Source organism: Ambystoma mexicanum, chromosome 8 (assembly GCF_040938575.1).
Source record: "Ambystoma mexicanum isolate Mex_15411 chromosome 8, UKY_AmexF1_1, whole genome shotgun sequence".
NCBI classification, from domain to species: Eukaryota; Metazoa; Chordata; class Amphibia; order Caudata; family Ambystomatidae; genus Ambystoma; species Ambystoma mexicanum.
In genome coordinates, this window is record NC_090929.1 from 372,284,160 (window position 1) to 372,310,916 (window position 26,757).

At 44.6% G+C, this 26,757-nt stretch overlaps 1 protein-coding gene across 3 annotated transcripts in view; it reads right to left on the reverse strand.

Moving 5' to 3' along the window:
- LOC138471948 (discoidin domain-containing receptor 2-like) overlaps positions 1 to 26,757 on the reverse strand; it is a 679,729-nt gene that overhangs the window by 161,071 nt on the left and 491,901 nt on the right. For all 3 annotated transcript variants that reach the window (XM_069609836.1, XM_069609834.1, XM_069609835.1), the window contains 2 exons: positions 14,922 to 15,061; positions 9,540 to 9,642 (listed from right to left, as the gene is read on the reverse strand). In XM_069609836.1, coding sequence (XP_069465937.1) covers positions 9,540 to 9,642; positions 14,922 to 14,985 — 167 coding nt within the window. In that variant the 5' untranslated portion in view covers positions 14,986 to 15,061. The remainder of the gene's footprint in view (positions 1 to 9,539; positions 9,643 to 14,921; positions 15,062 to 26,757) is intronic.

Below are 26,757 nucleotides of genomic sequence, written 5' to 3' on the forward strand. Positions count from 1 at the left end.
CTTGCATGTACTGTCTTGAACGAAAAGAAATTGGACGCAAAATGAGTATGGTACATGGCCATACCTTGACGAGCAAACAGTTAGATGCAGGGATCAGAGTAGTTTCTTGTCGTAGAACAGGGAGCAGTTCACAGGTTGCAAACTGACGAGTTTCCTCGAAGTGGTCACGGAAGTTCACAGAGACGAAGAGCAGATAACCAGCACCTTCACGGGTTGACTAGCAAAGTGCAAAGAAGTTCTCATTATAAATATGAAGTGGGTTATAAAGAATTCGAAACAGGGGTGTGTTTGTGAATGAATGACGTGTATATGTCGTGGCATTATGCGGTTTGCAGGGGGCCGTCCAGCGTGAGGGGGGATGCTTGGCAGGAGACACGGGGTCTGGCGGTAGACATGGGAACAACAACCCATGCTCTATAGACCACTTTGAAGTGTACATGGTCTTTGGCACCTCTTGGCCTTTATCGCTCCCTGACAGCTCCACTTGCCAGCGCAAGTACCCCGGTGCGAACTGCCTTTGATAGGGCGGGGGGTGGATTGGGGCGGTGGTCGTGCAGACAAGACACAGGAAGACTCGTGAATGGAGACACACTTATGTGGATTGCAGGGGGCCATCCAGCGTGAGGGGGGATGCTTGGCAGGAGACACGGGGTCTGGCGGTAGACATGGGAACAACAACCCATGCTCTATAGACCACTTTGAAGTGTACATGGTCTTTGGCACCTCTTGGCCTTTATCGCTCCCTGACAGCTCCACTTGCCAGCGCAAGTACCCCGGTGCGAACTGCCTTTGATAGGGCGGGGGGTGGATTGGGGCGGTGGTCGTGCAGACAAGACACAGGAAGACTCGTGAATGGAGACACACTTATGTGGATTGCAGGGGGCCGTCCAGCGTGAGGGGGGATGCTTGGCAGGAGACACGGGGTCTGGCGGTAGACATGGGAACAACAACCCATGCTCTATAGATCACTTTGAAGTGTACATGGTCTTTGGCACCTCTTGGCCTTTATCGCTCCCTGACAGCTCCACTTGCCAGCGCAAGTACCCCGGTGCGAACTGCCTTTGATAGGGCGGGGGGTGGATTGGGGCGGTGGTCGTGCAGACCAGACTCGTTTGCCGCAGGGCCTCACCAAGGAGAGGCCATCTAACTGCATGTAAGAGGCAGGCTGCAGGATCTAGTACATGGAAGGCAGGGGGGTGAGTTTATAAATACCTCACCCTCCCAGGAGAATATATGGGTGCAGTTCACCCTGGAGACCCTGGATCCCTAGGCAGTTAGTCAGCAGCAGGCTGGCCTGTGGTGGCAAGGCGGCACGGGCCAGAGGGGGTCATCTCTGTACCCGGTGCCCAAAAGGATGATTTATTATGATCAACCATATTGATTATTTACCTATAACCATGTTTTGTATCAATAAAATCCAACGGCCTTCCTTTTATTGCCAACGCTTGAACAAAGTGGTGTGGTAAGTATTTTTGGGGGAGGAGGCAAGGCCGGGAGGCTTGATGCCAACCCGCAAAATAACATATGTATGTCTGCTGCATATGGGTTCAACGGTTATGTGGATTGAAGGTGGGCGGCCAGCGTGAGGGAGGATGCTGGCCGGAGACATGTGGTGTGACAAGACAAGGCACAGGAAGACTATTCAATGGAGACACACTAGATTCATTTAAAAAATTCAAAACAACCATTGTTAAAATATATGTTGGGTTTTATTTTAGATCTTAATTTCAATTGAACATAAATAATAAACATTACACATTGTAAAGTTGCGGTTGCAGCACATCCAGGGAAAATCCGCGGTATTGTCCACTGTCGCTGGGGAAATGTTGTCTAATGGCAAGTACCGCACAGGCAGGTATTACTCTCCGAACGCGGTGTCCGAGCCTCCCGTGAAGCCACCAAGTGAAGCAACGATAGGCCACCAGCCTGTACCACCTGTGAAAATGAAAGATGCAAACTGTATTAAAATGACAACTTTCTTATCACTGTCGATTCAGGTACAAAAATGTCATTCTGCTTTGAAAAAAATTCTATCTAGAAAATGCACAACATGGAACCAATTTACATGCATTCGAATGATATGTAGATGTAGTTTTATATGTGGGAGACGACCATGAAATAGTAGTGGCATCACTGACATCACAACCAGAGTATACTTACTCGTTACTCGGATTACGCGGACGAACAGTGCCGCAAAGTTCGTGCATAAGCACCATCATCATCCTCAACACGGTCCGTGAGAGGCAGGCTTCCCTGAACTCTGGCAGCTCGGTGATGCATTGCGGACTTGGCTCGCCTTCCGAAATGTAGGCCAAGCACCCGGAATTTTCACGGCAGCAGCAGTTCTCCTCCTCAGTTGGCATTAGCTCGCACCGATTGCACGTGCACCAGGTGAAGACGCCGTCCATGCGACAAGGTCCAGGCTCTTCATCCGTTGACTGGTGCTCCCAACTGCCGTCCGAATCCCCATCGTTTTCGCGTGCTTGCCTTTCCAGTTCTTCCTCGGTGTACTCGGGCTCGTACATATATGGCATTATTGTAGCCATTGTGTGGTAAAGAAAGTAAAATAATTTATAGCGGTGGTACTGGTATCTGTTCACACGGGCTACAATCAACGAAGGTAGCTGACCAGAGCACAGAAACGAGTCACAGAATACTCAAAGTAACACACAGAGAGTAATGGAATCGAAAATCTGCTGCTGTGTGTTGTGAAACGGTGTGTTTATACTTATTGAGGAAAGAGGCGTCCTGCCGTTTCCATGGCGACACTTCATTAGCTGAGGCGCAGCGATTGTTGACACGAAACGTGCTTTGGCGTTGGGAAATGGGCGGTACGCGTCTGCTGATGTCAGGCTCAGGGGCGGGGGATTTGATTTAGTGCCGCAAAAGCAGGTGAGCCAGGGCGATGGGGGGAAATGATAGGATTATCAGAAAATGGCGGCTGATTTCGAGTGCGTTAATGGACGAAAAGTCGGGTAAGGTCCATAGGAAAGTTTTCTACGATCTAACGAGTTATGCTTAAAAACACATGGCCGAACCGTAGGGACAATAAAAAAAAAGTCCCGGAACTCTCCTTTAACACTTCCCTCAAGCATGCTCACACAAATACCCCCCAGTTAAGGCCCTTAAAAATAGCAATAATGAGGTGCTCGCTGTGCGAAGAGTAACTGGTCCCATTGACTGATAGTGTGCCAACCGAAATGTTTCACTGAATAGCAGACCACGTCCTCCACCCCTTCCTCACTGCCCACGAATCTCCCTCAACCCCGAAGGAGGTGGTACTCGAGAGCAAATGTGTACCAAATTGTGCACTGTCTGTAAATAAGATCACCTTCTTAAATAAAACCACTGTAATCGGAGCCCTCCCCACCATCTTCTAAAATGTTCAGCCTCAACATTCAGCTACCAAGGAGGAACTAGGTTTTCTTCTCTGATGGTTCACCATAGAAAGGAGTGACCGAATTACGCTTTTTAAAATCAATTAAGTGAAATAAACCAAACACCTGGGAAAGGAATGAAAATTCAGGATTGGCAACAGGGAATCATATCTGCAAGTCAAAACTGAGAACACTCAAGATTTTCAAAGCGTTCGACTTTTGTAAAATTCACATACATCCTCAGTCCAGTGGCTCTTAGGTTGGACACGGAAACAAAACATCTAGTTCAATACCCAGACACCAGGAGCTCTGCAAGGAGAAGAACATGACAAAGAGCCCCAAAGTAATGGCGGGGAAGCGATCTATATATCACACATTTGTCATAGAAAATATACAAAGCAACGAGGTGATCAAGCAGGAATGTTTCCAAATAAATTTGAATTCTTGCAGCAATGAAGAAAAGGGAGCTTGTGATACATTCTAAGTCAGTGGTCTTCAACCTTTTTAGGACTGGGCCGCCCCTGAGCAAAATGTGGGCAGGCCGGGCCCTCCCCAAAAATGCCACTTGGACAGTAAATCCAAATGGCTGTGAACTATTGCGCGATGTCACTGCACCCTACTCCCAGTATGGTCCCTGGGCTCCCCCACCTGCTCCCATCAGTCTCTGGGCTGCTTCATCCCACTCTTTCCCAGTCCCTGGGCTCTCCCCACCCCACCTCAGACACTGGGCTCTCCCCACTCTGCTCCCACCACTATCCCATGGCTTCTGCCCATCCTGCTCCCACCACTGTCCCTGGGCTCCCCCACTCTGCTCCCAGCACAGTCCCAGGGCCAGTGGAAGCTGGTGAATTTTTTAAGTGGGGGGCATAAATATTTCCCCCACACATGCCAAAGTGACCGAGCACAGTGAGGGAGTCCAAACCAATCAAGAGGAGTTCGGGGGGGTTCACCCACTGGGATTTTGTTTTTAAAATAATGGGTTAAAATGTTGCATTTTAGAGCATACTTTATAATAAAATTGGGTAAAAAGCCAAACAGTTTGCAATTGGCACTGGGGCGGGGGGACCAGGAGGCAGGCAAGGAATTATTTACTGGACATCTATGATAGATGTTCAGTAAAAAAATACCATCCCTGTCCGCTGGGCTCCACAGCACCTCAGAAGGAGAGCTGATTTTGGCAGGTGGGTAGGGGGATTGTGCAACAAAGGCATTTTTAAAATGCCTCTGTTGTATAACCCCCCACTCGCCAAAATCAGCTCCACAGACCAACACAAACACACACACACACACATACACACAAAGCAATCACTCTATCATTCACATGAGCACCCATCACCATACAATAACTCATAACACAAGCATGAACGCATCCATGAACAGGAATCGGGAAGTACACGTTTCCTGGTTCCTGCACATGTGTGCACAGGGGCCTGCACGGGCCTGGGTGGGGGCTGAACCACATCTCTGCTGAAAGCCCCCACTCCAGGCAGCTCTGTCCATATGTGCAAGGAGACACAAAATATCCCCAGCCTTGCATGGCTCAGTGAGCATGTGAGGTTGGGGAACTGAACTGTCAAAGGGAAACAGTGTTCAGCCTGCCCAGGAGCACTCCCTCAGCTGGAAAAAGCAGCTGAGGGAGTGCTCAGTGTTTCAATGGGCTGGCTCCTCGGCTTCTCCATAAGGGATGAGGGGCCACTGGGTCAATGCCCCCTCGCTCATTATGGATGAGCCACTTTTATGGCCAATGTGGTCTAGTTTGATGAGTTACTTCACAATGCAGCTAGTAGTTTTGACCATTGTCGCTGAATACATATTCTTTAAATATCACAATTTGCTTACATGTTAGCAAAATACACGCCCTGCGTACTATTCAAACAGTCTGTCACTAAAGGAATGAATTGCCATTTGCAACTGTGGGCCACTTTTTCATTGGTGTCCGAGACAGTTTTATGCTCCAGTCCGACCCTGTGAGCCACCCTTGCCCATTTCCTCCATGTAAAAAAAAAAGAAGATTTTTGGTTTTGGTTTAAATTTCAGATTGGGCTCTCGCACCCCCCTCCCCACTGGAATGCGGTCGCGCCCCTCTGAAAGGTTGCACCCCACAGTTTGACAACCACTGTTCTAAACTGACGCTGCTGTAGACACTGTTCTCCTCTCTACATCACTGGTGCGCCTAACCACATCTGGTGATAACACTGCAGACCTTAGAGGCAGGCAGAAGCCATTACACTTATGCACTGCAACCCTATCTTATTCATTGAGTATTTAGGACCATACATACCTCCCGACGGTAAGTGGACTTGTACCCTTCCTTTAGAAGAGAAATACATAGAACACATTAACACCCCATAAGAAGCTGCTTCCAAACAGGAGATAACACTCAAGGGCCCTCATTAGGACTCCGGCGGAAAACCATGGTGGGAGTCCGCCATGGCGGAATGGGGAATTACCACCCCATTCCAAGGTTGGTGGGGTGGTAATTCCTCATGCCACCATAGCCCTTCCCCATTCCCATTCCCATTTTTGTCCCGTAGGGCATAATGGGAATGGGGAAGGCGGTAAGTACGGTAACGCAAATTGCGGTACCGTACTTACCTCGAGAGTCCCTTTGCGGGCCCCTACTTTAACGGCTGGTCTAGACCAGCCGTTAAGGTCGGGTCCCGCAAAGGGACCTCGTAGTAAGGCGTTAAGGGTTTAACGGCGCCGACACCTTTTACGGCGCCATTAACCCCTTAACGCCAGGGTCCTAATGAGGGCCAAAATCTGTTTAAAAGAACAGCAGAGCTTCCCTCGAACTGGCGAGCTACGCAGCACTCCTGCACCATATACTGGACGCTTCAGTGCCAAGAGGCAATGAAATCTGCAGTGTCCACCATAAACAAATAAATAAACAAAAGCAAATCAAAACCCTCTGCAAAGGGACAGAGCCTATTGTCATTGCCCATTGTTTAAGTCTACAGTGAATTTTGGAAATGAATGGAGTGGGGCGTGCTGTCTCAAAAGAGAAAGAGGTGCCGTGGAGACGTTAAGAATGTATTTCTGATATAGCGCTACCCACACATAGGTCTGTGACTTCTGAAACAACAGAAGATATTATCCCACAGAGTGGTACTCAGTTTATCGACTTTGGAAGGATGAAAGGCTGAGTTGAGCCGGCTGGGATTCGAACCTGCCAGAGCCGTCTGCGCACAGATATCAGGGGCAAGCACTTAGTTCACTGTGCTATCTTACTGGTTAACATCGAGCTGACATTCACAGCTCATCTACACCTAAAAGACAACATTATGTGGGGCGTGGTCACAGGATGTCAGGCTTTGGGAGTGGTGCACATTTGACATTGTGCTTTGGGCATGGAACCATTCACTTTACAACCAAGTGCCAGGCTAAATATATTCTACTAAAGTAGTCTGTTGATCCCATTCCTGTGACTTGTGTTAACAACATCACTCACTTGTTTACAGCGCCTACTATTTAACTGTGACACATATGGCTCTTGCTTGGCAGCCCGAGTATCATTATTCAGGAATGTACCTCTGGTCCAATGAATAGACAACACAGGTGATTAACCCTACACATCTTCCAGGATTGCCCCAATCCCTTCATGCACCCAACACTGCACCATTGTATTTTATTCTACTCCAAAGCTGCCTTGGAATCAGAATCCATGTAGTATCACAACACATGCATCTTTGTGCTGCCTCGGTCGAGAATTTAGCCCATATATTTTGGATTAACATGCATCCATACACATAGAACACACTCTCCACCTGCTGCAACCCCACCTCCCTTCTGTAGCCTTATTCCCACCCTCATACCTTACCGTTTTTTCGCACATAGTTCTATAGCAGACTATGGTCTGGTTTCCCGAGGACACGGACACGCGCGCACGCACGCACGTACGCACACACACACACACACTTTCATTGGCATACTTTTTTCTTACATACTTTACTTCTGGGCACCTATATGATGGGCACTTATATGAGGTACAACAACCTACTAGCAGGACACAAATGGGTCCCGACGAAGATGGTTAAACAAAGAGCATGTGTTTGATGATGCTGCTGTGTAACGCACTATTCTCTTTTCTTTGATGTATCTTAATTCACACTTCACCTACAGGCCTGTGGCCACAATATACATGAGAACAAAAGCATTGTTGAGCAGAGGGTTGAAAGTCAAGCACTAACAAGAACAGAAATGACATTATGAGTGTATTCATATTCTCTCTCTCTCTATCTCTCTCGCTCTCTCTCTCTCTCTCTCTCTCTCCTTTGCAGTCACAACTGATAATCCTTCCTCTCTGTAGACTTTGTCCTATCTCTCCGTCCTAGAGCCGCTAAATGGGAAGGAGTCCCTCACCTTGACAGGCAGAGCCAGCCTCTCTACCGGACCTTTTCCAAAGCTACTCTACGATCATCTCTGATCAATCCCAGGAAACAACCTTCTAGAGAGTTTTTCAAAATAAGGCATGCACATGGTACAAATTAGCACAAATCTGCGTGAGCTGCAGGGTTATTTCCCTATAATGGTCCATATATGCATCACACTTTATGTTTCCTTAAGTCAGGCATGTGCGGTTTACATGTCAGGCAGGTGAGAATATAATCGAAACAATAACTCATGGGAGAATACCACCGACATATATGGACCCGGCAAAGGGGCAATTAATGTCGGAGGTATTAATAAATACAATAAAAGTCAGCTTTTCCGTATTAAGCAGAATCAAGTGCACTAGCAGCGACCTAATTACAGTTGGCAAGCCCGGTTTCTGGTTTCGCGGAGTTCCTATGAATTCATGATTTCTAACTTTATTAACTCCTTCTGGCCTTAACCAGCAGTACTAGATGCTCCTGGGAGTGCATCATTCTACATATTTTTACAAGTTGAGAGAAAGTTGTCCCACATGAAACTAATTTCTTAACATACGCACGACAAAAAGGTCACATTTGAACCTGCTACTGGCACCGCACCTTTGTTTCAGGTCAGTGTGGCGCTTCTCGCATATGGGTGGTCAATGGTGATAAATGCCGAGCGGATTCTGCTTGACCTAAACAGGACACATTGAAAGCACTCTGGTGAACATATCAGTGTGTCATATCCGCTCACGGTAGAAGAGATCCCTGACAAAAATGCTGACAAAAATGCTGTATGATATTCCTATAACACCACAGCATACCTGACGGATGATGGCATTAGCCAATAATCTCAACTAGACCCGACCTTGATAACTTGCCCAACGGCATCATTTGAACAGCTTCAGGGGCAACGAACCCTTCCAATACCATTTTCTAACTTGCCTTGAGAAGGACCCTGCGGGGTTGAAACACGTGTCGGCTGACCACCCATTAGACCATGTGTCTACACACTGTAACACTGCATCCAGCGAGAGAATCTTTCTTACTATAAGATTCACCAAAAACGTCCTTTTGCAAGGCATGACTTTCCGCTATCCCCTTACAAGAGGTGTTGGGTTCACCTCTTCCAACCTGTGACCTTGCACAGAACTATCGAGACCATCAGACCAAACACCGTTCTCAGCACAGGAGTGTTCAGATCTAGAGCCCACCCTTCCCCCTTTCTCTATTCTTATAAGTAGCTTAGAAGAACTTGATAGGAAACTGGTGGGATTTTGGGAACACTAACGAGAACTTTATACTAATCTATATGGCACAGAAATACTTATTGAATTCTTATAAAATCTTATACGTTTCAAGTAGGATTTATGTAAGATCTTATAAGATTCTGATAAAATCCTTATAAGGAAATCCATAAGAAATTGTTCTATGGGATGATTTCCAAGACATGGTGCAGTATCCAATCATGTTTAAAGCGCAATTGCAACATGGATGTTGTGGCTAATTATTGTAAGGTTCCTTCAAAACACACACACCCAGAGACCTCTTTTCTCAGCCTATTGCTTTTTTTAATGTTTACAAAATTTCTGACTACAACCATACTGCCCACGCACACATACCTCAAAATCCATTACACAGCTCCACCTTAACTGCAGACCAGAAGATTTCCTTTGTTCCTTAGGCACAAATCCATCTGTGGCTATGTAGGTGCAATACGGGCATGCCAGGGATTCCTGTGGGAGTTATGGGAATCAAAGTTGCTATTTTGGGAAGTGTCTCCTGACCTACTTGCTTGGAACCTTACCTTGCATACTGTGGTCCGGTGGATTCGTACCACTGGCTGGAAGCAGTGATGTCTTCATCGCGGATGGTACGGTCGTGCATGCCCAAAGGGTACCTGCATTGTGCTGCAGAAGAGACCAAAGGGCAAGGTGAACGGAGGGACTAACCGCAAATGCCACTAGTTAGTACATGGGAAGATTCAACGTGACAGTGGCACCAATAACATCTCAATCGAGACTCTCATCTTTGTCATGTTAGTGTACACGCTTCTTTAGAAATCCTTCAAACCACATGTGAAAACATGTCAACACAAAAATGAATGCAGCAACTATTTTACAATTGACTTTAAAGCATTTGAATAATCTACAGATGAAAACAAGTAATAAACATTTAGAATCGCACAAGAGGGACAGAGGGGGCCCAGAAATCTACCTGTTCTATTTCAACAGATGCCTTGCCTGTTTTCTCACTTCAGTCTTCTCAATGCCTGTAAAGTCTGAAATAAGTCTCACACTATTTTTGATCTGTTTTGCTGTTGTAGTTTGCACTTTCTTAGTCTTACTGAAACTTGGACTAGCCCTGACAACTCTTTTATATCAGCTTCATTTCATACTGCTTCTACCCTATTCTTTAATAGTCTTTGCCCCTCTCAGACGTGGCAGAGGTTCTCTATAATTCCTCCTGGACTCTTTACCATCTTTTTTCTGGCTTTCTAACCCTTAATTCTTTTGAATATAATTGTTCTTCCTTCTCTTACTCTTTTCCGGTCTTGCTCCTTGTTGTGTATTGTCCCCCGGGCGCAGCCAGTGAATTTCTGGAACTTTTTGATCTCCTTCTATCCTTTCTTCTTCATTTTTCATGACCTTTTTTCCTTTTGGGAAACTTCAACATCCCTTCTTCTAATTCTTCCTGCTCTCAGTTGATCTCACTTACTGACTCCTATTATCTTCAGCTGTTCCCATCCCCTCCCTCCCATCGGTCTGGCTCTTCTCTTGACCTAATCTTTTCCTCACTTCCTTCAGGTGAGCATTTATCTTCTTGTCCCTTCTATGCCTCTGATCACTCTTTACTTTCTTTCTCTCTTTCTCCCCTTTCCATGTCTATTCCTTCACGTACTTTTGCTCGTTGTAATCTTCAATCCTTTGACACAGTGTCTTTTCTCTCTTCTGTACATTCCATCTATTCCTACTTTCTTTTATTTGTCTCCTGATGTGGCTGCTAGTACCCTCCATGCTACTTTGCTGTCTGTACTTGATTCTGTTTCTCCTCTTTGTTCTTTTACTCCCACTTGTAAAACTCCTCAGCCTTGGCTTACTTCTGATCTTATCTCCCTCCGCTGCTGTCTGCGTAAAGCTGATTGGCACTGGAAAAAGTCTAGATCACCATTGCTCTTGCTGCACTTTCATCTTTACACTCTTCTTTTAACTCTGCCTTACCTGCGGCAAAAAAAAAAATCACACTTTTCGCATCTTACTGTTTCTCTTTCTCAACACCCTCGTCGTCTTTTCCAACTTCTCCACAACATCCTGTCTCCTGAATCTCCTGGTCTGTCCCTCCTTTCATGTCTTTCTTACTCTGACTTTGCTAGTTGCTTCACATCTAAATGTGGTAATCTTCGCTCTGCTTTTGCTTCTTCTCCCTCTCCTCCTCCTTCCTCGTCTTCCAGGTTTACCTTCATACTCTTTATCATCATTTTATCCTGTTCCTGATTCTGATACTTCTGCCCTTGGTACCCTTGCTTACACAACAGCGTCTCCTTCTGATCCCCTTCCCTCTTCCATCTTCTCTTATTCCACATGTCTATTCCCATCTTCTTCATTACCTTACTTCACTCATTCATTCTTCTCTCTCTAACTCATGTTTCCCTGCTACCTTTAAGCATACTCTTATTCTCCAGATTCTAAAAAGAAACAACTTGACCCTTCCATTCCTGCACATTTTTGCCCATTTTCACTTCTTCCCTTTCTCTCTAAAATTCTTAAGTGGACTGCATGTGCCCAGGTTGCTAGTTTCCTAAACCTTAATTCTCTACTAGCACCTCTCCAATCTGAATTCCATCCTTCTCATTCTACTGAGACTGCTCTTTTGCATGACTCTAACTCTATTCTCTCTCGTCATCATTCTAAGCTCTCCTCTATGCTTATTCTTTTCGATCTATCTGCGGCATTCCGGACTGTTGATCACACTCTTCTTATTTCCCCCCCTTCTTCTTTGGGTATTACTGGGTCTGTCCTTTAATGGTTCCGCTCCTATCTTTCTCAGTGGTCCTATCCTGTAACTTGGGCTGGACAAAGCTCTTCCTCACTTCCTCTTCTCTACGGTGTCCTTCGAGGTTGTAATTGTCATTGTAATTGTTTATTTGTAGAGGGCTTATACACAAGTGAAGTGTTTCAAATTGCTTCAAGGCGGGAATGGAACATTAGAGTACAGTCGTCATTCTTAGACCTTGAAGATTGTGAATGATTTGCAACAATAGCTAGCATGCTAGTCAAGAGGCATATATACTAGTGAAGTGCTTGAGAAGGAGGAGAGAGCAAGGGGGGGGGAGAGGTGCATACAGGTCAATAGAACAGTGGTGACCTGGCCAACATTTCGGAATTGCTTGGTCGTTGGTCATCAATGTGCCTATGCATGAGTATTTTGAGCACAGCCCAGCTAGGGAGGAGAAACGGAGGGAGGACCGGACAGACAGATTTGCAAGGCCTAGAACATTCAAGGTCAAGGAACGTGCAAGTGCGCAAAACCGGATGGGAGAGGTAGGGAAGGGGGACAAGTGCACCCTATCTAGCAGGGGCCCAGGTTAAGTGCAGAGTGGGTGCCCCTCTCATGGAGCACATTACAGTAATGCCTGGCTAAGTGCGGTGGCCCGGGGACAAGCGAAGGACTGGCGGGGGAGCCTGGGACCTGTGAGGCTCTGGAGGGGCACCAAGCGAAAAGTCAGATAACTGAGAAGGTTGGGGAAGAGAAGGAGGGAGGGAAGGATGTGAGGTGTAAGGTGGTTAGCAGGAGGGAGGGAGAGAGACGGAGGAAAAGAGGTAGTTCTTGAGTATTTTGTTGAGGTCAGGCTCAAGACAGAGAGAGGCAGGTAGGCTGTTCCAGGCGGAGGCATCTGCAGAGGATAAGGATCTACACTCAAATCTCTGTTTGGATAAACGACTCACCCACAGAGAGTTGGAGGAGGCAGAGCGGAGGGCTATAGAAGGAGAATATTTTGGAAGAAAATGTTTTAGATAGTAAGGGCCAGGCCAGAGAAAGCCTTGTGGACTATGCAGAGAGACTTGAACTTTATCCTTGCAGCCACAGGGAGTCAGTGGATTGATTTCAGCACCAGAGAGATGTGGTCCCTGGGCTTGAGGCCAAGGATAGGTCTTGCGGTTCTGTTCTGGGTAGGTTGCAGAGGTCGGAGAGTAGAAGTAGGAAGATTGAGAAAGGGACTACTGCAGTAGTCCAGTCTGGAGAGAACCAGTACTCTGGAGACAGTGAGCCTCTGGGAGAAAGGGAGAAAAGGTAGAATACCTCTGAGGAGGTGCAGATGGTAGTGAGACTTTTTGGACATGGCCGAGATGTGAGAAGAGAAGGAAAGAGTAGAATTGAAGATGACGAAGATGAGTCAAAGATGACATCCAAACACCTGACTTTCCAAGAAGATGAGTAGAGTCGAAGGTTCTGTACTTGGTCCTCTCCTTTTCTCTCTCTACACTGCCCACTCTCTGCTCTTATTTCTTCATTTAATCTTTCCTTTCATCTGTACGCAGATGATACAGACATCTTTCTCTTTTTCTTCCTTTGACTCTATTCTGCACTCCACTGTATCAACTTGCCTTTCTGATGTCCAAGACTGGATTTCTTCCTATTTTCTACACCTTGATCCTTCTAAGACTGAAATTCCGTTTTTTACAGCTTCAACTATTCCGTTTACTATTCCTCCTCTGTCTCTATTTTTTTCCTCCTTCCTCTCTGCCCTTTACCTTTTCGCTCCTCTATAACATCTTCTTTACTGTCTATTTCACTGTTTCCCTTTGAATCACATCATCTCTACCATTTTCTTTTTAAATGTACTCATGGCTTGGCTCCTCCTTATTTTTCTTGGTTCCATGTGATAATATCCCCGCAAGAATATCGCCATATAAACATTTTGCCAAATTTTTGTGGCGATATTACCCCATGGAACCTGCGGGGGACACTCCTGCAACCCCCATATATTTTTAAAGGGAGCGGGGGACAGCCCCGCAACCCCCCCACCCATTTACCCCATAAATTATCCCCACCAAAAATATTACCTATGGCCGTTACCGACGACCATATGTACGGCGATATTTTTGGTGGGGATAATATTACCTGAAACCTTTTTCTTTGCTGGTTTCATTCTATTCTCCATCTTGCAGTCTCCGAGCACAGACTCTGCTTCTTTTCACTGTCCCCAAAACCCCCGGTGCTTCTTCCTGTTTCTGATCTTTTGCCCTCTTAGCCCCTAAACACTGGAATTTTCTCTCTCTCTCTCTCTATCGACTCTTCTTCATCTCTTCGCATTTTTCTATTTAACCTGAAAGCTCCTCTTCTCTCGGTTCTTTCTACTTAGCGACTTTCTTTTTCTCTCCCCCTCCTTCTGTTTTTAGCTGTGTTTTGCATTATCATGTACATTGTACCGTTTTCTAATATTTTGTAATAGCGCTTTTGGCAAAAGGTGCTTTATAAATTCAATAACTGAAATGAAAATGCAATCAAATAACTAGACAAATGAATTTAAGGGATGCGCAACCTGCGGCTCTCTAGATGGTTTGAACTAGGACTCCCATGATTCCTCCCCATTGATGATGAAGGTCTAGGGCTATGTGAGTTGTAGTCCAAAACATCTGGCGAGCCGAAGGCTGGCAGACTGGAGAATCTTTGTGTTTACTGAAAGGGAAGTGCCTCTGAGGACCAGCAAAATGTTGACTCAGAAGGAATTCCAAATATTATTGGCATCGGCTGAAAACGAGGAGGGAACATTTTTCTTTTAAAGACTCAAGCAAGACTTTGTGAATTTCCTAAATTGACTCTCCCAAACCAAGCCACTCCGTGGTAGATTGTCCCGTTGGCTAAATTGTTTAGCTGTGTAAGCCAAACAAGTGATCTTACAAAAGGGCTGGTGTCCAACGGAGACTTGATGACAATAGCTTGGCTTTCATGCAGCCTGCTGGGTACAACATTTGGGGCAATGGTTTTCATTGGTCTGTTGGAAGCTACTTGCCAGAACCCATGTAGATGGCCTTTTTTGGTGATCGTCAAGACATAACAATATATTACACAGCAGGGCTCATCTTTATGAAAAATTAGACGCCACACCCAAACACCTGACTTTCCAAAATGACAAGAACCCCTCACTCTCTGCAAAAGAACCAGGCGTTGGACTACAGCTCCTTACCAGCAATGACTTCAGACGTGGATCTTCCAGGGAGGAGAGCGAATAGTAACCAGCCGAAAAACATGGTGCGTGGGAGAGAACGCTCAATGGTCTGTCAGTTCTGGGCAAGTGCTCCACGTCCTACCCCGGCCTCTACATTTCTGAAAGAAAAAACAAATGTATCTACATGAAGTGAAGCCAAATGAGTTTATTTCCCATTTAAGCAATGACATTTGAGGTAGGAGTGTATTAGCGAAAGTGGCAACCTTGTCTCATGTCACTTCCCAACTCTAGTATGAAATCTAGCACCAATATAACAAACTCTGTGACCTTAAGATAAATGGTGGACATTTGTTTGCAGGGAAAGGCCACAACTGTTCACGATGATGAAACCCCCTGGTAACTATTCAAGTGAGTTATTTTCCAGCCCCACGTAGCCCCACGTAGAGCTTCTTCCATTGTACAAATATTTGTAGCCAAAGCTAATCAACTGTATTCTCATGAAGGCGGGACTTCCTGTCGTGGTCTCCGAACAGGAATGAACTCAATCAGAGGACACCAGCTTTCTAATTTGGAACAGGGCTGCCTGGGCAGTGTAATTGTGTTCTGGAGGATGTGGCCTGGCTCTAGAGTATGCGGCCTGACTCATGGCCGGTTGGTGTGCCATCTTTCAGTTACTTCATAAGGATAAGTCACCTCAGAGTTCTGTAGTATCGGGGATGGTAAGAAGACATCTGGATTCAGGTAAGGCACAGGAGACCAGTATATATAAAAGGAGTAAGTTTATTTATAAATTACAGAGTTACAGGGCTAGTTATATAGAAAGGGGCAGAGAGCTAAACAGATGACATCCTTTCAGTAAGGTTCTCCCATCCTGTGTTACCAACTGTAGTTCTTGGAACCCTCAGGTCCCATCACATTCCATATGACATAGCTGTATTCTACTAGCAGCACTGTGTGCACCCAGTGCAAATAGATAGGTACAATACTACACATCTCCCTCTCTTCAATTGAACACCAAACAAAGTATCACAAACCAAGCATTAAAAAAGGCTTTCAAAATTACACACTCCTGCACATCCGTAAAACCTATACAACATTCACAACCAAGAAAGCGTATCCACATTCACGTAACTAACAATCAAAACAATCAAATACACAAATCACCACCTGCCCGGGACTGCCACTCCCGGGCCTCACAACTGCCACTTACGAGCACATACGTTCCTTGTCACACTCTCAACCATCAAAGCGTATCTCCTCCCACTCCACCTGCCACATGGAGACAAGGGTCTGCCACACCCAGCACAACCGCGTACTCACGCAACCATCAGGAACTATCTAACATTCATATGAAGCTCTTATATTTTATCCTTATCAACATTACATTTGCCTCACAACCATAACTGCATAACTACATACACCACCATTCCTCTCCAAAACACCTGTGGTTTGCGCCATCACATATTCACATACATACCCTGCCATAAGAAACAATGAAAAGTGGGAAAATGCAGAAAAGAAAACTCACAAAACAAAGATCACATTAAAACAACGCTGCTGGAAAAGAACAGCGCGAGAAGAGTATACACCGCGACAGAGACTGATCAGATCTGAGTCCAAGTGCAAAAGATCTTTGAAAACAAAATTGTTTTGAATGCAGCCAAAAAAATGAAAGCATCCAAGGTTTAAAAAACATGTTAGGCCAAGGAATCTAAACCGGTAAAATATTCATATGCATGCCACAAGTAATATGCCCAAAAAATTTTATACATACCACGCAACATCTGTGTCACATTTAACCATAGGGCTCTCTCATTTAACATGAAAATCACTCATTATTTTCACTCATGTATTACATGACATCAGAACGATGCTGTGCCACAATATTATACTATAACATGGCATCAGAACAATGCTGTGCCACTTCAATTATACTTATTACAATCCACATCATGGATAATATATCATTAATGAACATATTTCCCCTTTGGATTGATAACACATTTAAAATATCAATATGCATTGCAAATATATATGAAATGCAGCATTTGAAGACCTGAAAATCCTGTAATATTGTTAAACACTACACGCAGGAAAAAAAACATTTTTCTTTGTGTTGCTTGTGGGTTAGGTTGTTGGTGTGATATAGTGTTATGCATAAATACACCCACTCATCCTCATATAGTAAGTGCATCACCCTTAAAATATTACCACTTACCAATATACAATCCACTTCATAACAATACGTCATGACAGTATTAGCAATTGCTTAAACCATCATAATAATAAAATCCATCAGAAATAAACGTGCATTAAAATTCTACAAAAATGCAAAAATGCTGAATGTCCATGAATTGCACGAAGAAATATAACTGCAGCAAACACAACATGACCAACTACTATATACCATGAAACACTTGTTGAATAGTCCATGAATTGCACGTTGAATGGTTAATGGAGACACATGCGGAAAACATTGCTAGAGCTACACATGTAGCATTATCATTTGCAGGTTGCAGTATTTTAAAATGAAGAAAACAGTACCTTCAATGTCCGTGTCATTACGGAATGGAAAACATTAAAGTGCAGCTTAAACCCGCCAAATACTTGAAAAGATGAATCACCAATATCAGCATTCTTCATATTCTTATGGCAGCATAGCGTCTGCATCAAAAACAACTGAGATGAATCCTTCCAGGTACATGCTGTAGTGCCGCGCATTACATTCCCCATTTTGCAGCTAATAAAATATATTCCCGTAATGCACAAACCCATCGTAAATGTTTTAAAGTAGATTAATAGTCCGTCCACGGCAGACTTCATTAAAGCAACAGTGTGCTTCCTTGACAGTGCTCCCGTTGCAATTTACAAACACCTTTGATGCTTGGCAGTCTTCAAAACGAAACAAACCTCGACAATGAGGTTTTTCTTCCTGGATACGTCATCACGTGAGGCAACGTCCTTATGGCCTTTCTTCATGTACTTCCGTGCGCATTCACAGGAACAAAACAAACGCAAGAACTGGCCACTCAAACGGAAAAGAACACTCACGAGTCCAGCGTTCGCAGCCTCACTAATACGCCCCCAGGTTCCATGGCGTCATCATTTGATTACGACAATTGGGCTACACGGAGCTCGTAATGACAAACAACGATGCGGTCGCCGTTGCACAGCAAACAGTTGGCCCATGAACGCACGCTGTGATGAGTATTTCTCGCACATTTCATTCACAGTACTTTATCAGCTGCCGCATTAAAAGGGGGTTTCAATCCTTCCATAGCCCTGTAACTTAGTCATTGTAGACGACATCCCTTATTTTAACTATTGCTGCAACGCCTCATCCAAAAGCACAGTACCTTAATGTATGGAAGTAAACAACTTCTCCAGCAGAGGCTGCGTGTTGGTTGCCTGCCACAGCATTCACAGGACTTACACCTTGCACAGATGATTCATGCAGTCATCTCACATGGAAGCTGGCGCTGGGCTGTGCCACTGCTGGGCTCATCAAAGACTTCTCCCATAAGCATTTCCATCATGTCAGGAGACAACAGAATCTCTTCAGTGGGTCCTTTTAATTTTGGGATCAACAGGCTATATGTAGCAATTTATCTGGAACCAGGAAACGCCTGTTAATCCCATCCTCGTCGCCATTTGTAGTATCGGGGATGGTAAGAAGACATCTGGATTCAGGTAAGGCACAGGAGACCAGTATATATAAAAGGAGTAAGTTTATTTATAAGTTACAGAGCTAGTTATATAGAAAGGGGCAGAGAGCTAAACAGATGACATCCTTTCAGTAAGGTTCTCCCATCCTGTGTTACCAACTGTAGTTCTTGGAACCCTCAGGTCCCATCACATTCCATATGACATAGCTGTATTCTACTAGCAGCACTGTGTGCACCCAGTGCAAATAGATAGGTACAATACTACAAGTTCCATGTCCTTAAAAAGTAACTCAGGCGTTGGCTTCATTCCTCTATTTGGTCACATAACTCCTTGGTAACTTTCAATATCCTTATTAAGTATGGGAGGGGATACTTTATCCAGTATATTACAGGTTCAGACCTGTAGTAAGAAAGACATCACTATTCTTATTAAGTTGAGCTTTGTTTTCTCATTGGCTGGTGCTGGACCTAGCAAACTGTGGGTGAGGGGGCTCTCAGCAGATTTCTAAATGGGACTAAGCCTTGTCCCTAAGAGATTGGATCTCTACAGGGGATATGGTGAGATCATCTTCCATCCTCGAATCATTTTTTAAGTATGGGAAAAAACAGGGTCTTGTACCGAGGTATCTGACAAAGTTCCCAGATTCAAAAGGAAGACAGAACTTTATGAGAGTACGTCTGAACCTGATCAAGACAGGTTCAGTATTAATAAAATGGGGTATTACTGAAGGAATCCGGAGTTTATGTACGGAATGCTCAGATCCAAGTAAACAAACTTTAGAGCATTTGTTAAGATTCTGTAAAGGTACCTGGGAAATCAGGGTGGAATACTTGGGGAGTTTAGTAGGATCACTTGATCGGCTGCCCTCTGACGCTTTTTGGGAAAGAATGATTGCTGGCTATGAAATCAAATTGACTTCAAATGTTTAAGAGTATTGCAATTTACAGGTTTTATACCACAAAATTACTGGTAATTTGACAATCTCAACGGATGGGTAAAGTCCTTTTACTATAATTACCTTTGATATTCATTTCTAATGAATATCTATTTAAAACTATGTTAAAATTGCAAGATTGTAATGAATTAATTTTTAATGGTACATGAGCGAAATATCACTTTGAATTTGTTACATTTTGTAATTACGATGTTTATATATTTTAATATGTTTAATTTTAAACAAAGAATGTGTAAAAAAAACAAATGTGGTTATATCACAATAAATAAAAATAAAAAAAATAAAAAATGGGATTAATCACCTAAATTAAGGCAAGCCAAGCTTTTCAGATTCCTTTCTTTTGAGGTCATCTTTTTCAAGTCACATTTAAAAGTTGACACATTGGGAGATGTATGGTAGATAATATATTTATTTAGTGTACTGATTTCTTTTACTGCAGGCGAGCAGGGATCTATTTGCATGATACCACTTATTTAAAAATCACTAAGCCAGCTTTCAAATACTTTTTTTTAATCATTTATCTAAACTGCTTAAAATATTTTCTTTATCAAGTAACCTATCAGCCTTGTTTGCTTTTATGTAGTATCTTTGTCTTAGATATAGCAGGCTCCTTTCTGCTCTTTTTGTGTGAAGCATCTCTAGCTGACCCTGTGTGTGTATTAGCATTTTCTCTAGAGCTCTAGTGGGATGGGCAGTTATTTTCTACTGTAGGTCTGTTATTGCACTTTGTAGTTCCTTTTCCCACATATACCTCTGTTTGTCCCTCGTGATTTTCAGCGCCATTATCTTCCCGCGGATAACAGCTTTGAATGCCACCCAAACTGTGCACATCGATACTTCCCCAGTGTCATTTTGTGTGAAGTATTCCTCTATCATTTCCCTTACCGTCTCCCCCGCTACCAGGTCGTGAATTATATCTCCTGGTAATCTCCACTTCCAGAGCCCGTTGGTCTTCCCCGGGAGATTCAGTTCAAGCCATAGAGGTGCATGATCGGATAGGGCCATCGTTCCCAGTTCCAGCCCTTGAATCTTGCCCATAATATTATTGTCCACCGATACCAAGACCATTAGTAATGCGAAAGGGGTCCAGCACACGCGTACACAAGATATTGGGGAGACATTCAGAAAGTTCTATCAGAAACTATACACCACAGAGTACCCGGATGCAGAGGCACATGATACTTACCTGGACTCCCTCCACATCCCACAAATCTCAGAAGAAGACAGACAGGCTCTAGAGAATCCAATACAGGAAGAGGAAGTGAGAAAAGCAATAAGGGACCTCCCGGTAAATAAAGCACCTGGCCCAGATGGCTTTACGGCCCCATTCTATACAAATTATGCGGACATGTTGATCCCGACCCTAACTAAGCTCCTAAATTCATTCAAAGATAGCGTCAATGTGACCCCCACAATGAACAAAGCGAAGGTCCTGGTTTTCCACAAACCGACCAATTTCCCTAATAAACATAGATGCAAAAATGTACACAAAAATACTAGCAGCAAGACTATCGCCGCTCCTTCCAAAGCTGATTAATCCCGACCAATCGGGCTTTATCCCGGGAAGGCAAACCCATGACAACCTGAGAAGTATCATTCACCTAGTGGAAAAAATAGGCATAACACAAACCCCGGCGGTTCTCCTCGCAGTCGATGCCGAGAAGGCGTTCGACCGGGTAGAATGGTCCATGCTATTTAAAACCCTGAAACGTATGGGATTTGAGGAACAATTTACAGCAAGAATAAGAGCGAACTATAATTCACCATCCAGCAGAGTGGCCATCAACGGGGAGGTGACGGAGAAGGTAATATCAAGAGGTACAAAAAAGGCTGCCCGCTTTCCCCGCTACTTTATGCTATCTTCCTAGAACCCCTACTAATGAAGTTAAGAGAGTCCACTCACGTCAAAGGGATAGACATGGCAGGCATGCAACACAAGGTGATAGCATACGCAGATGACATGTTAATTGCACTGGAAGACCCGGGCCGAACACTAGCAGCAGTGGTGGGCGAGCTGGAAATCTTTGGAGCCATCTCTGGCCTAAAAATTTACAGAAATAAATCGGAGATTTTAATACTGGCGGGAGACTGGGAGAGAATAGAAAGGGAAGCAAATGTACTGAACCTCAAGATCGCAAAGGAAGGCATAAAATATCTGGGTATAACATTAACTCACATGGTTGGGCTACTGTATGGGGAAAACTATCCACAGCTCATTGCAAGCTTGCGCAGAGACCTGGAAAGATGGAATCCTATGATGATTTCCTTGTGGGGTAGAATTCAAGTGATCAAAATGACCATCTCCCGAAAGTGTTATACCACTTCCAGGCACTCCCTGTGGTGGTTCCCAGAAATTTCTTTAAAAACTTATCTAAAGTGATCTCATCCTTTGTGTGGAAAGGGAAGACCCCGAGACTGGCCAGGGCAATCCTAACCGCACCAACCAGGGAGGGGGGTTTGGCGCTCCCCCACTTCCAGAAATATTTCCAGGTAGCCCAGCTAAAGGTGCTTAGGGAATGGATGGGCGACAACCCGCAACATATCTGGGCGAAACAAGACAGAGCAGTAGCAAGAACCCATCTGGTAGAACTACATTGGAAACAGAAACATCATAGACACCCCAACATGGGGATTAGCGAAATAATGAAGACAACATTAGACACGTGGGACACCCAAACACGGAAAGGGACAATGACCACCGCACTGGGCCCTTTCACTCCCATATCACGAAATCCACGGTTCCCACCTGGGATGGAACAGGGGGCCTATGAAAGTTGGGAGGAGGCAGGAATAACAAAAATCGGGGAAATGTTCATTGACAAGGAAGTCAGAACTCATGAATCGTGCTTCCCTCGCACATCGCGCCGCAAACGAGACAAATTCAGATACGAACAACTCAAACACTGGTTAAAAACCCCAGAAATAACGGAGGCAGCGACGAGAACCCTCACTCCATTTGAGAAATACGTCATATCCAACTAAGGGGAAAAGAAATGGGTCTCCACTCTTTACTCTTTCATCAACTCTCAGGAGGAGGAGGTCAAGTGGACATACATGCTCAAATGGAGCAGAACGCTGCAGGAGGAGCCAACAAGAAAGCAGTGGAAGGACCTATGGACACTGATCCCCAAGATGACCAGAGCAGCGCAGGCAAGAGAAATGTGGACCAAAATAGTAACACAATGGCACTATACTCCCGAAAGACTGCACATTATGTTCCCCAATTCAACAGACAAATGCTGGAGGGAATGCGGAGCGGTGGGAACATGGAGACACACCTGGTGGGACTGTAAGGGGATAGTGCCTTTTTGGGTAGAAGCGAAAGCAGAGATGGGGAAAATGTTCCCGGATGTGGGACAAATGGGGGTGGGAGTTTGGATGGGTGGGATAAGAGACGAAACTGCTAGAAAATACAGAAAAACACAATGGAGAGGCTTCATGGGTCTTCTCATAGCGGCATGGTCAACAATAGCCCAGAGTTGGAAAAAGAAAGACACCCCACTGACTTTCACGTGGCTACAAAAGGTGTGGACGGATTTGGCAATGGAGAAAGTCACCCATACAATACAAGGAACGAGGGACAGGTTCACAGAGGAATGGGGGGGAATCCTAGAGTACCTCCAGTCAGATTTTATGGAACAATGGTGCCCACACAACATCAAAGTAACGGACATATTCAGAGCATAATGCAATCCCGAATGTTGATAACTGGTGCCCCTGGAAGCAGGGTGAGGGGGGGGGTTATTTTGTTTGTTGTATGTTGATATGTGAAAATCAATAAAGAAAAGTTAAAAAAATATATATATATATATTTTCTTTATAACTAATTATAAGTCATATATGTGTATTTCCAGCTCATCAGGTTCTCCATGTATTACACATATCAATCCCTGAAACATGTTTTGTATTGGACAGATTTCGAGACCAAGTATTCCAAAGGAGATGAAGGTATACAGAATAAAATACCCTCCTGCTGGCCATTATGCATCTATTGAAAGTCACCTCTGAATTTGGTGATATTATAGAGGAGCTCAACCTTCTGCCTCTTCCCTCTTTTTGGTCACAAATCCCCTTAATGATGTGTAATAATCTGTGGTAGGGAGTGCTTTATCCCATGTACCTAATATATATCCCTTTTTTATAGGTCCACGTGGGCCTCAGATAGTTCTGTCCCCAGAAAGGTTCTGTCCTCAGATGGTCCATCATACAAATGAACCAAATATCTTTCGGATGCATGAACATTTGTCCATCAGATGATATGATGTGGCATTTATAATGCGCCTGCACACAAGTGTGTCTAGGCACGACAAGACAAGGAGAGAGAAACAAAGGGAGGACAAAATAACAATGTTACTAAGCTTTGTGTCATTCAGATCGTGCAAGTGTGGGCAAGCGGGAAGGGGAGAAGTGCCAAGGGGGAGGGGAAGGGGTAAGTGCAGTTAACTCACAAGTGCAGCCAGCGGGTGGCTCATAAGTGCAGAGAGAAGGGGCTGTAGGGTTGCAGATACAGACCTTAAGTGCTGGGGAGCCCAGAGGCAGTGTGAGGGCAACTGGACATGCAGGAGGCTGGGCCCTGAGTTCAGAGAGTGACCAGTTGACCCGTGGGTAGAGCAGTCAGGTGCCTCAGCAGGGGAGAGGAAGAGAGAAAGCTGAAGTGAAAAGGATGGTTTGAGAGAGGCCGGGAGGCTATACCAGAGGGAGAACCCAGACGAGGAGATAGATCTGCCACCAACTCTCTGCTTGGAGAAGTGTCTGACCCTCAGAGAGCTGGAGGTGAATGAGCCGAGAGCTCGAGAATGAAGATGTTTTGGAAGAGAAAGTTGGAGGTAGAGTGATCTTAGGCTCTAGAAGGCCTTGTGGACGATGCAGAGGGTCTTGAAGTTGATCCTTGCAGCCACGGCAAGCCAGTGAAGAGATTTAAGAGCTGGACAGATACGATCCCTAGTCTTGAGGCCAAGGACAAGTCTCACAGTCCTCTTCTGTATAAGTTGTAAAGGTCAAAGAGTAGAGGCAGGAAGATTTAGCGATTCAGATGTGACACAAAACAATAATGAGAAATTACAGCTTTAAAACTATTCACCAAATAAATGTATCCAATAAACATATTTTTCAAGAATAATGGCAACAGAATTAATAATGAAGCCACAAATACACACATGCGCACGCACACATAACCCCACCCAACACACACACACGCAAACGTGATGTTTGATAGAAAAAGAAAAATACCAGACTTCTCCATTCAGTGTCACTATATAACCACAGAAACCGTCGTCCTGATGTATTTGCCCAAGTACAGTCAAGGCATAACCTGGAGCAGGAGCCTGTTACCCAGATGGCACGACCAACACCTGTGGGGTGCTGTAGGGTGACCGGACGTCCTGGTTTTGCAAGGACTGTCCCGGAATTGGGCCCTCTGTCCCCTTGTCCTGAGAGTTTTTTAAATTTAAAAATCCTATCCCAGTTTTGGGGAATGGGGGTCGACAGTCCCAGTTTTTTAATAAACATTATTCGATTTCCACAATTTTGTCACCAGAGGATAAGCTCGGAACCCCAACCTTCTAGGTACCAGCTGTATGTATTAACTTCTCGCACCACAGAGACGGGCTGAGAAGCTAGTAAATAGCAAATGAGTGTGGGATGTTTTTACCCATGCATCCGAGCCCTACCACAAAAACTGTGCAGTACTGGCATGGAAAACATCATGATTCCCAGAAAATACACAGGGAAATGCATGAAGAATAGGCTTCCACCCATTTTTGCCTATGTTGTGAGCACAGAAGGGCACAGAGCCTAAAACCATTGTAAAAGGGGCAATGCTGATTGCCAAAAGCAACCCATAACTGGTGGGAATTCGTTTTCTTCAGGTCAAACATGGCTAATTTATGGGCAAAATTATTTTACTGCAGAACTACACCAATGCCATTTGTTGAACCTGGACAATATACTTCCATGTAATATCTCTTGTTTGAAATGCTTGAATTCAAGACTGATCCAAAAGAATTGCATGCAGTACCCGCTTTTGACTGAGGGCGGCGCTAGCGGTCTAAACTCTGACAGGGAAACTGCATGTCAGGAGTTGCAGGAGAGGCCTTTACATCAAAGGCTGGGAGTTAATTAAAATCTTAACCACATGCTGTTCCCAGAAGACAATCTGATTTAATTAACAGGCCAAAGGCTGGGAAACCTCTCACCTCCAGAGATTCACACCAGGAGTTAGAATCTCACATGACCTCTTGATTAATAGAAGGCAGACTGGCTGGGAGCCTCCTGGAGACCACACAATAGGCTCTCGCACTTCAATAGAATATGTTGATTTTGACTGTTTCCTGTCAACAAAGGCCTGCCTGCCAGAAGACACATGTGATCACTGACCCACCCAAGTCTTGGAGGCGGACTCCAACACTCTGAGAACTGAATTGAAAGCAAAATATATATTTGACAGAAACACTGATGACTCTTTGTAATCAAATGACAGGAATGTATAACTTTGAGAGCCTTCATTTAAAAAAGGTACCTTCGATTCAAGCCCAAACTCCAATTTGTGTGATGTTCTGGGGCAAAACCCTGCTATTTATGTATATTACAGACTCTGTGTTTAAGCTAGAGACATGGGAATTTACTGGAGTATGTATGGACAGGCCGTGTATATGTGTATAATTTTTAATGAAAAACCAATATTGCAAAACCAGCTAAAAAACGCAAAATGTTGCCGTTTCTGAATGCAAGCTCTTAGAAACATCAGAGTTTGAACAGAGTATACCTCATGTGATACGTGATGGGTGCATGTAATTTCAAGTCACTGTGTATCTATGAAATATGTCTTTAGGTCAAATATAGATTTGTGGGCAAACTGACCAGGGGAGGATCCTCTGACCCATAAAACCTACAGCATCACCATGACACACATTTCCTTCCCCCAATCAAAGCAGTGCGGAAAGCTTGACCAATGGGCAGTTGAAAGAGGGGCTGGCTAGTGATGCTGCACACACACCCACTTTCAAAAGACATAAAAAGAGCCACTGGAAGCTAGAGAGGACATTCAAATCCAGTTGCCGCAACGCGCTCTGCCGGACCATACAACATCCAGAAGATACCAGATACAACACTTAGACTTTAAAACTCCAAAGAACTTGATTCAGAACTCAAAAAAAGGGCCTAAACCCACAAACTGAGAATTCTTCCCAGTAGGCCTCAGCATCCAGCAAACCTAACAGCGGTAGCAGCATCCAG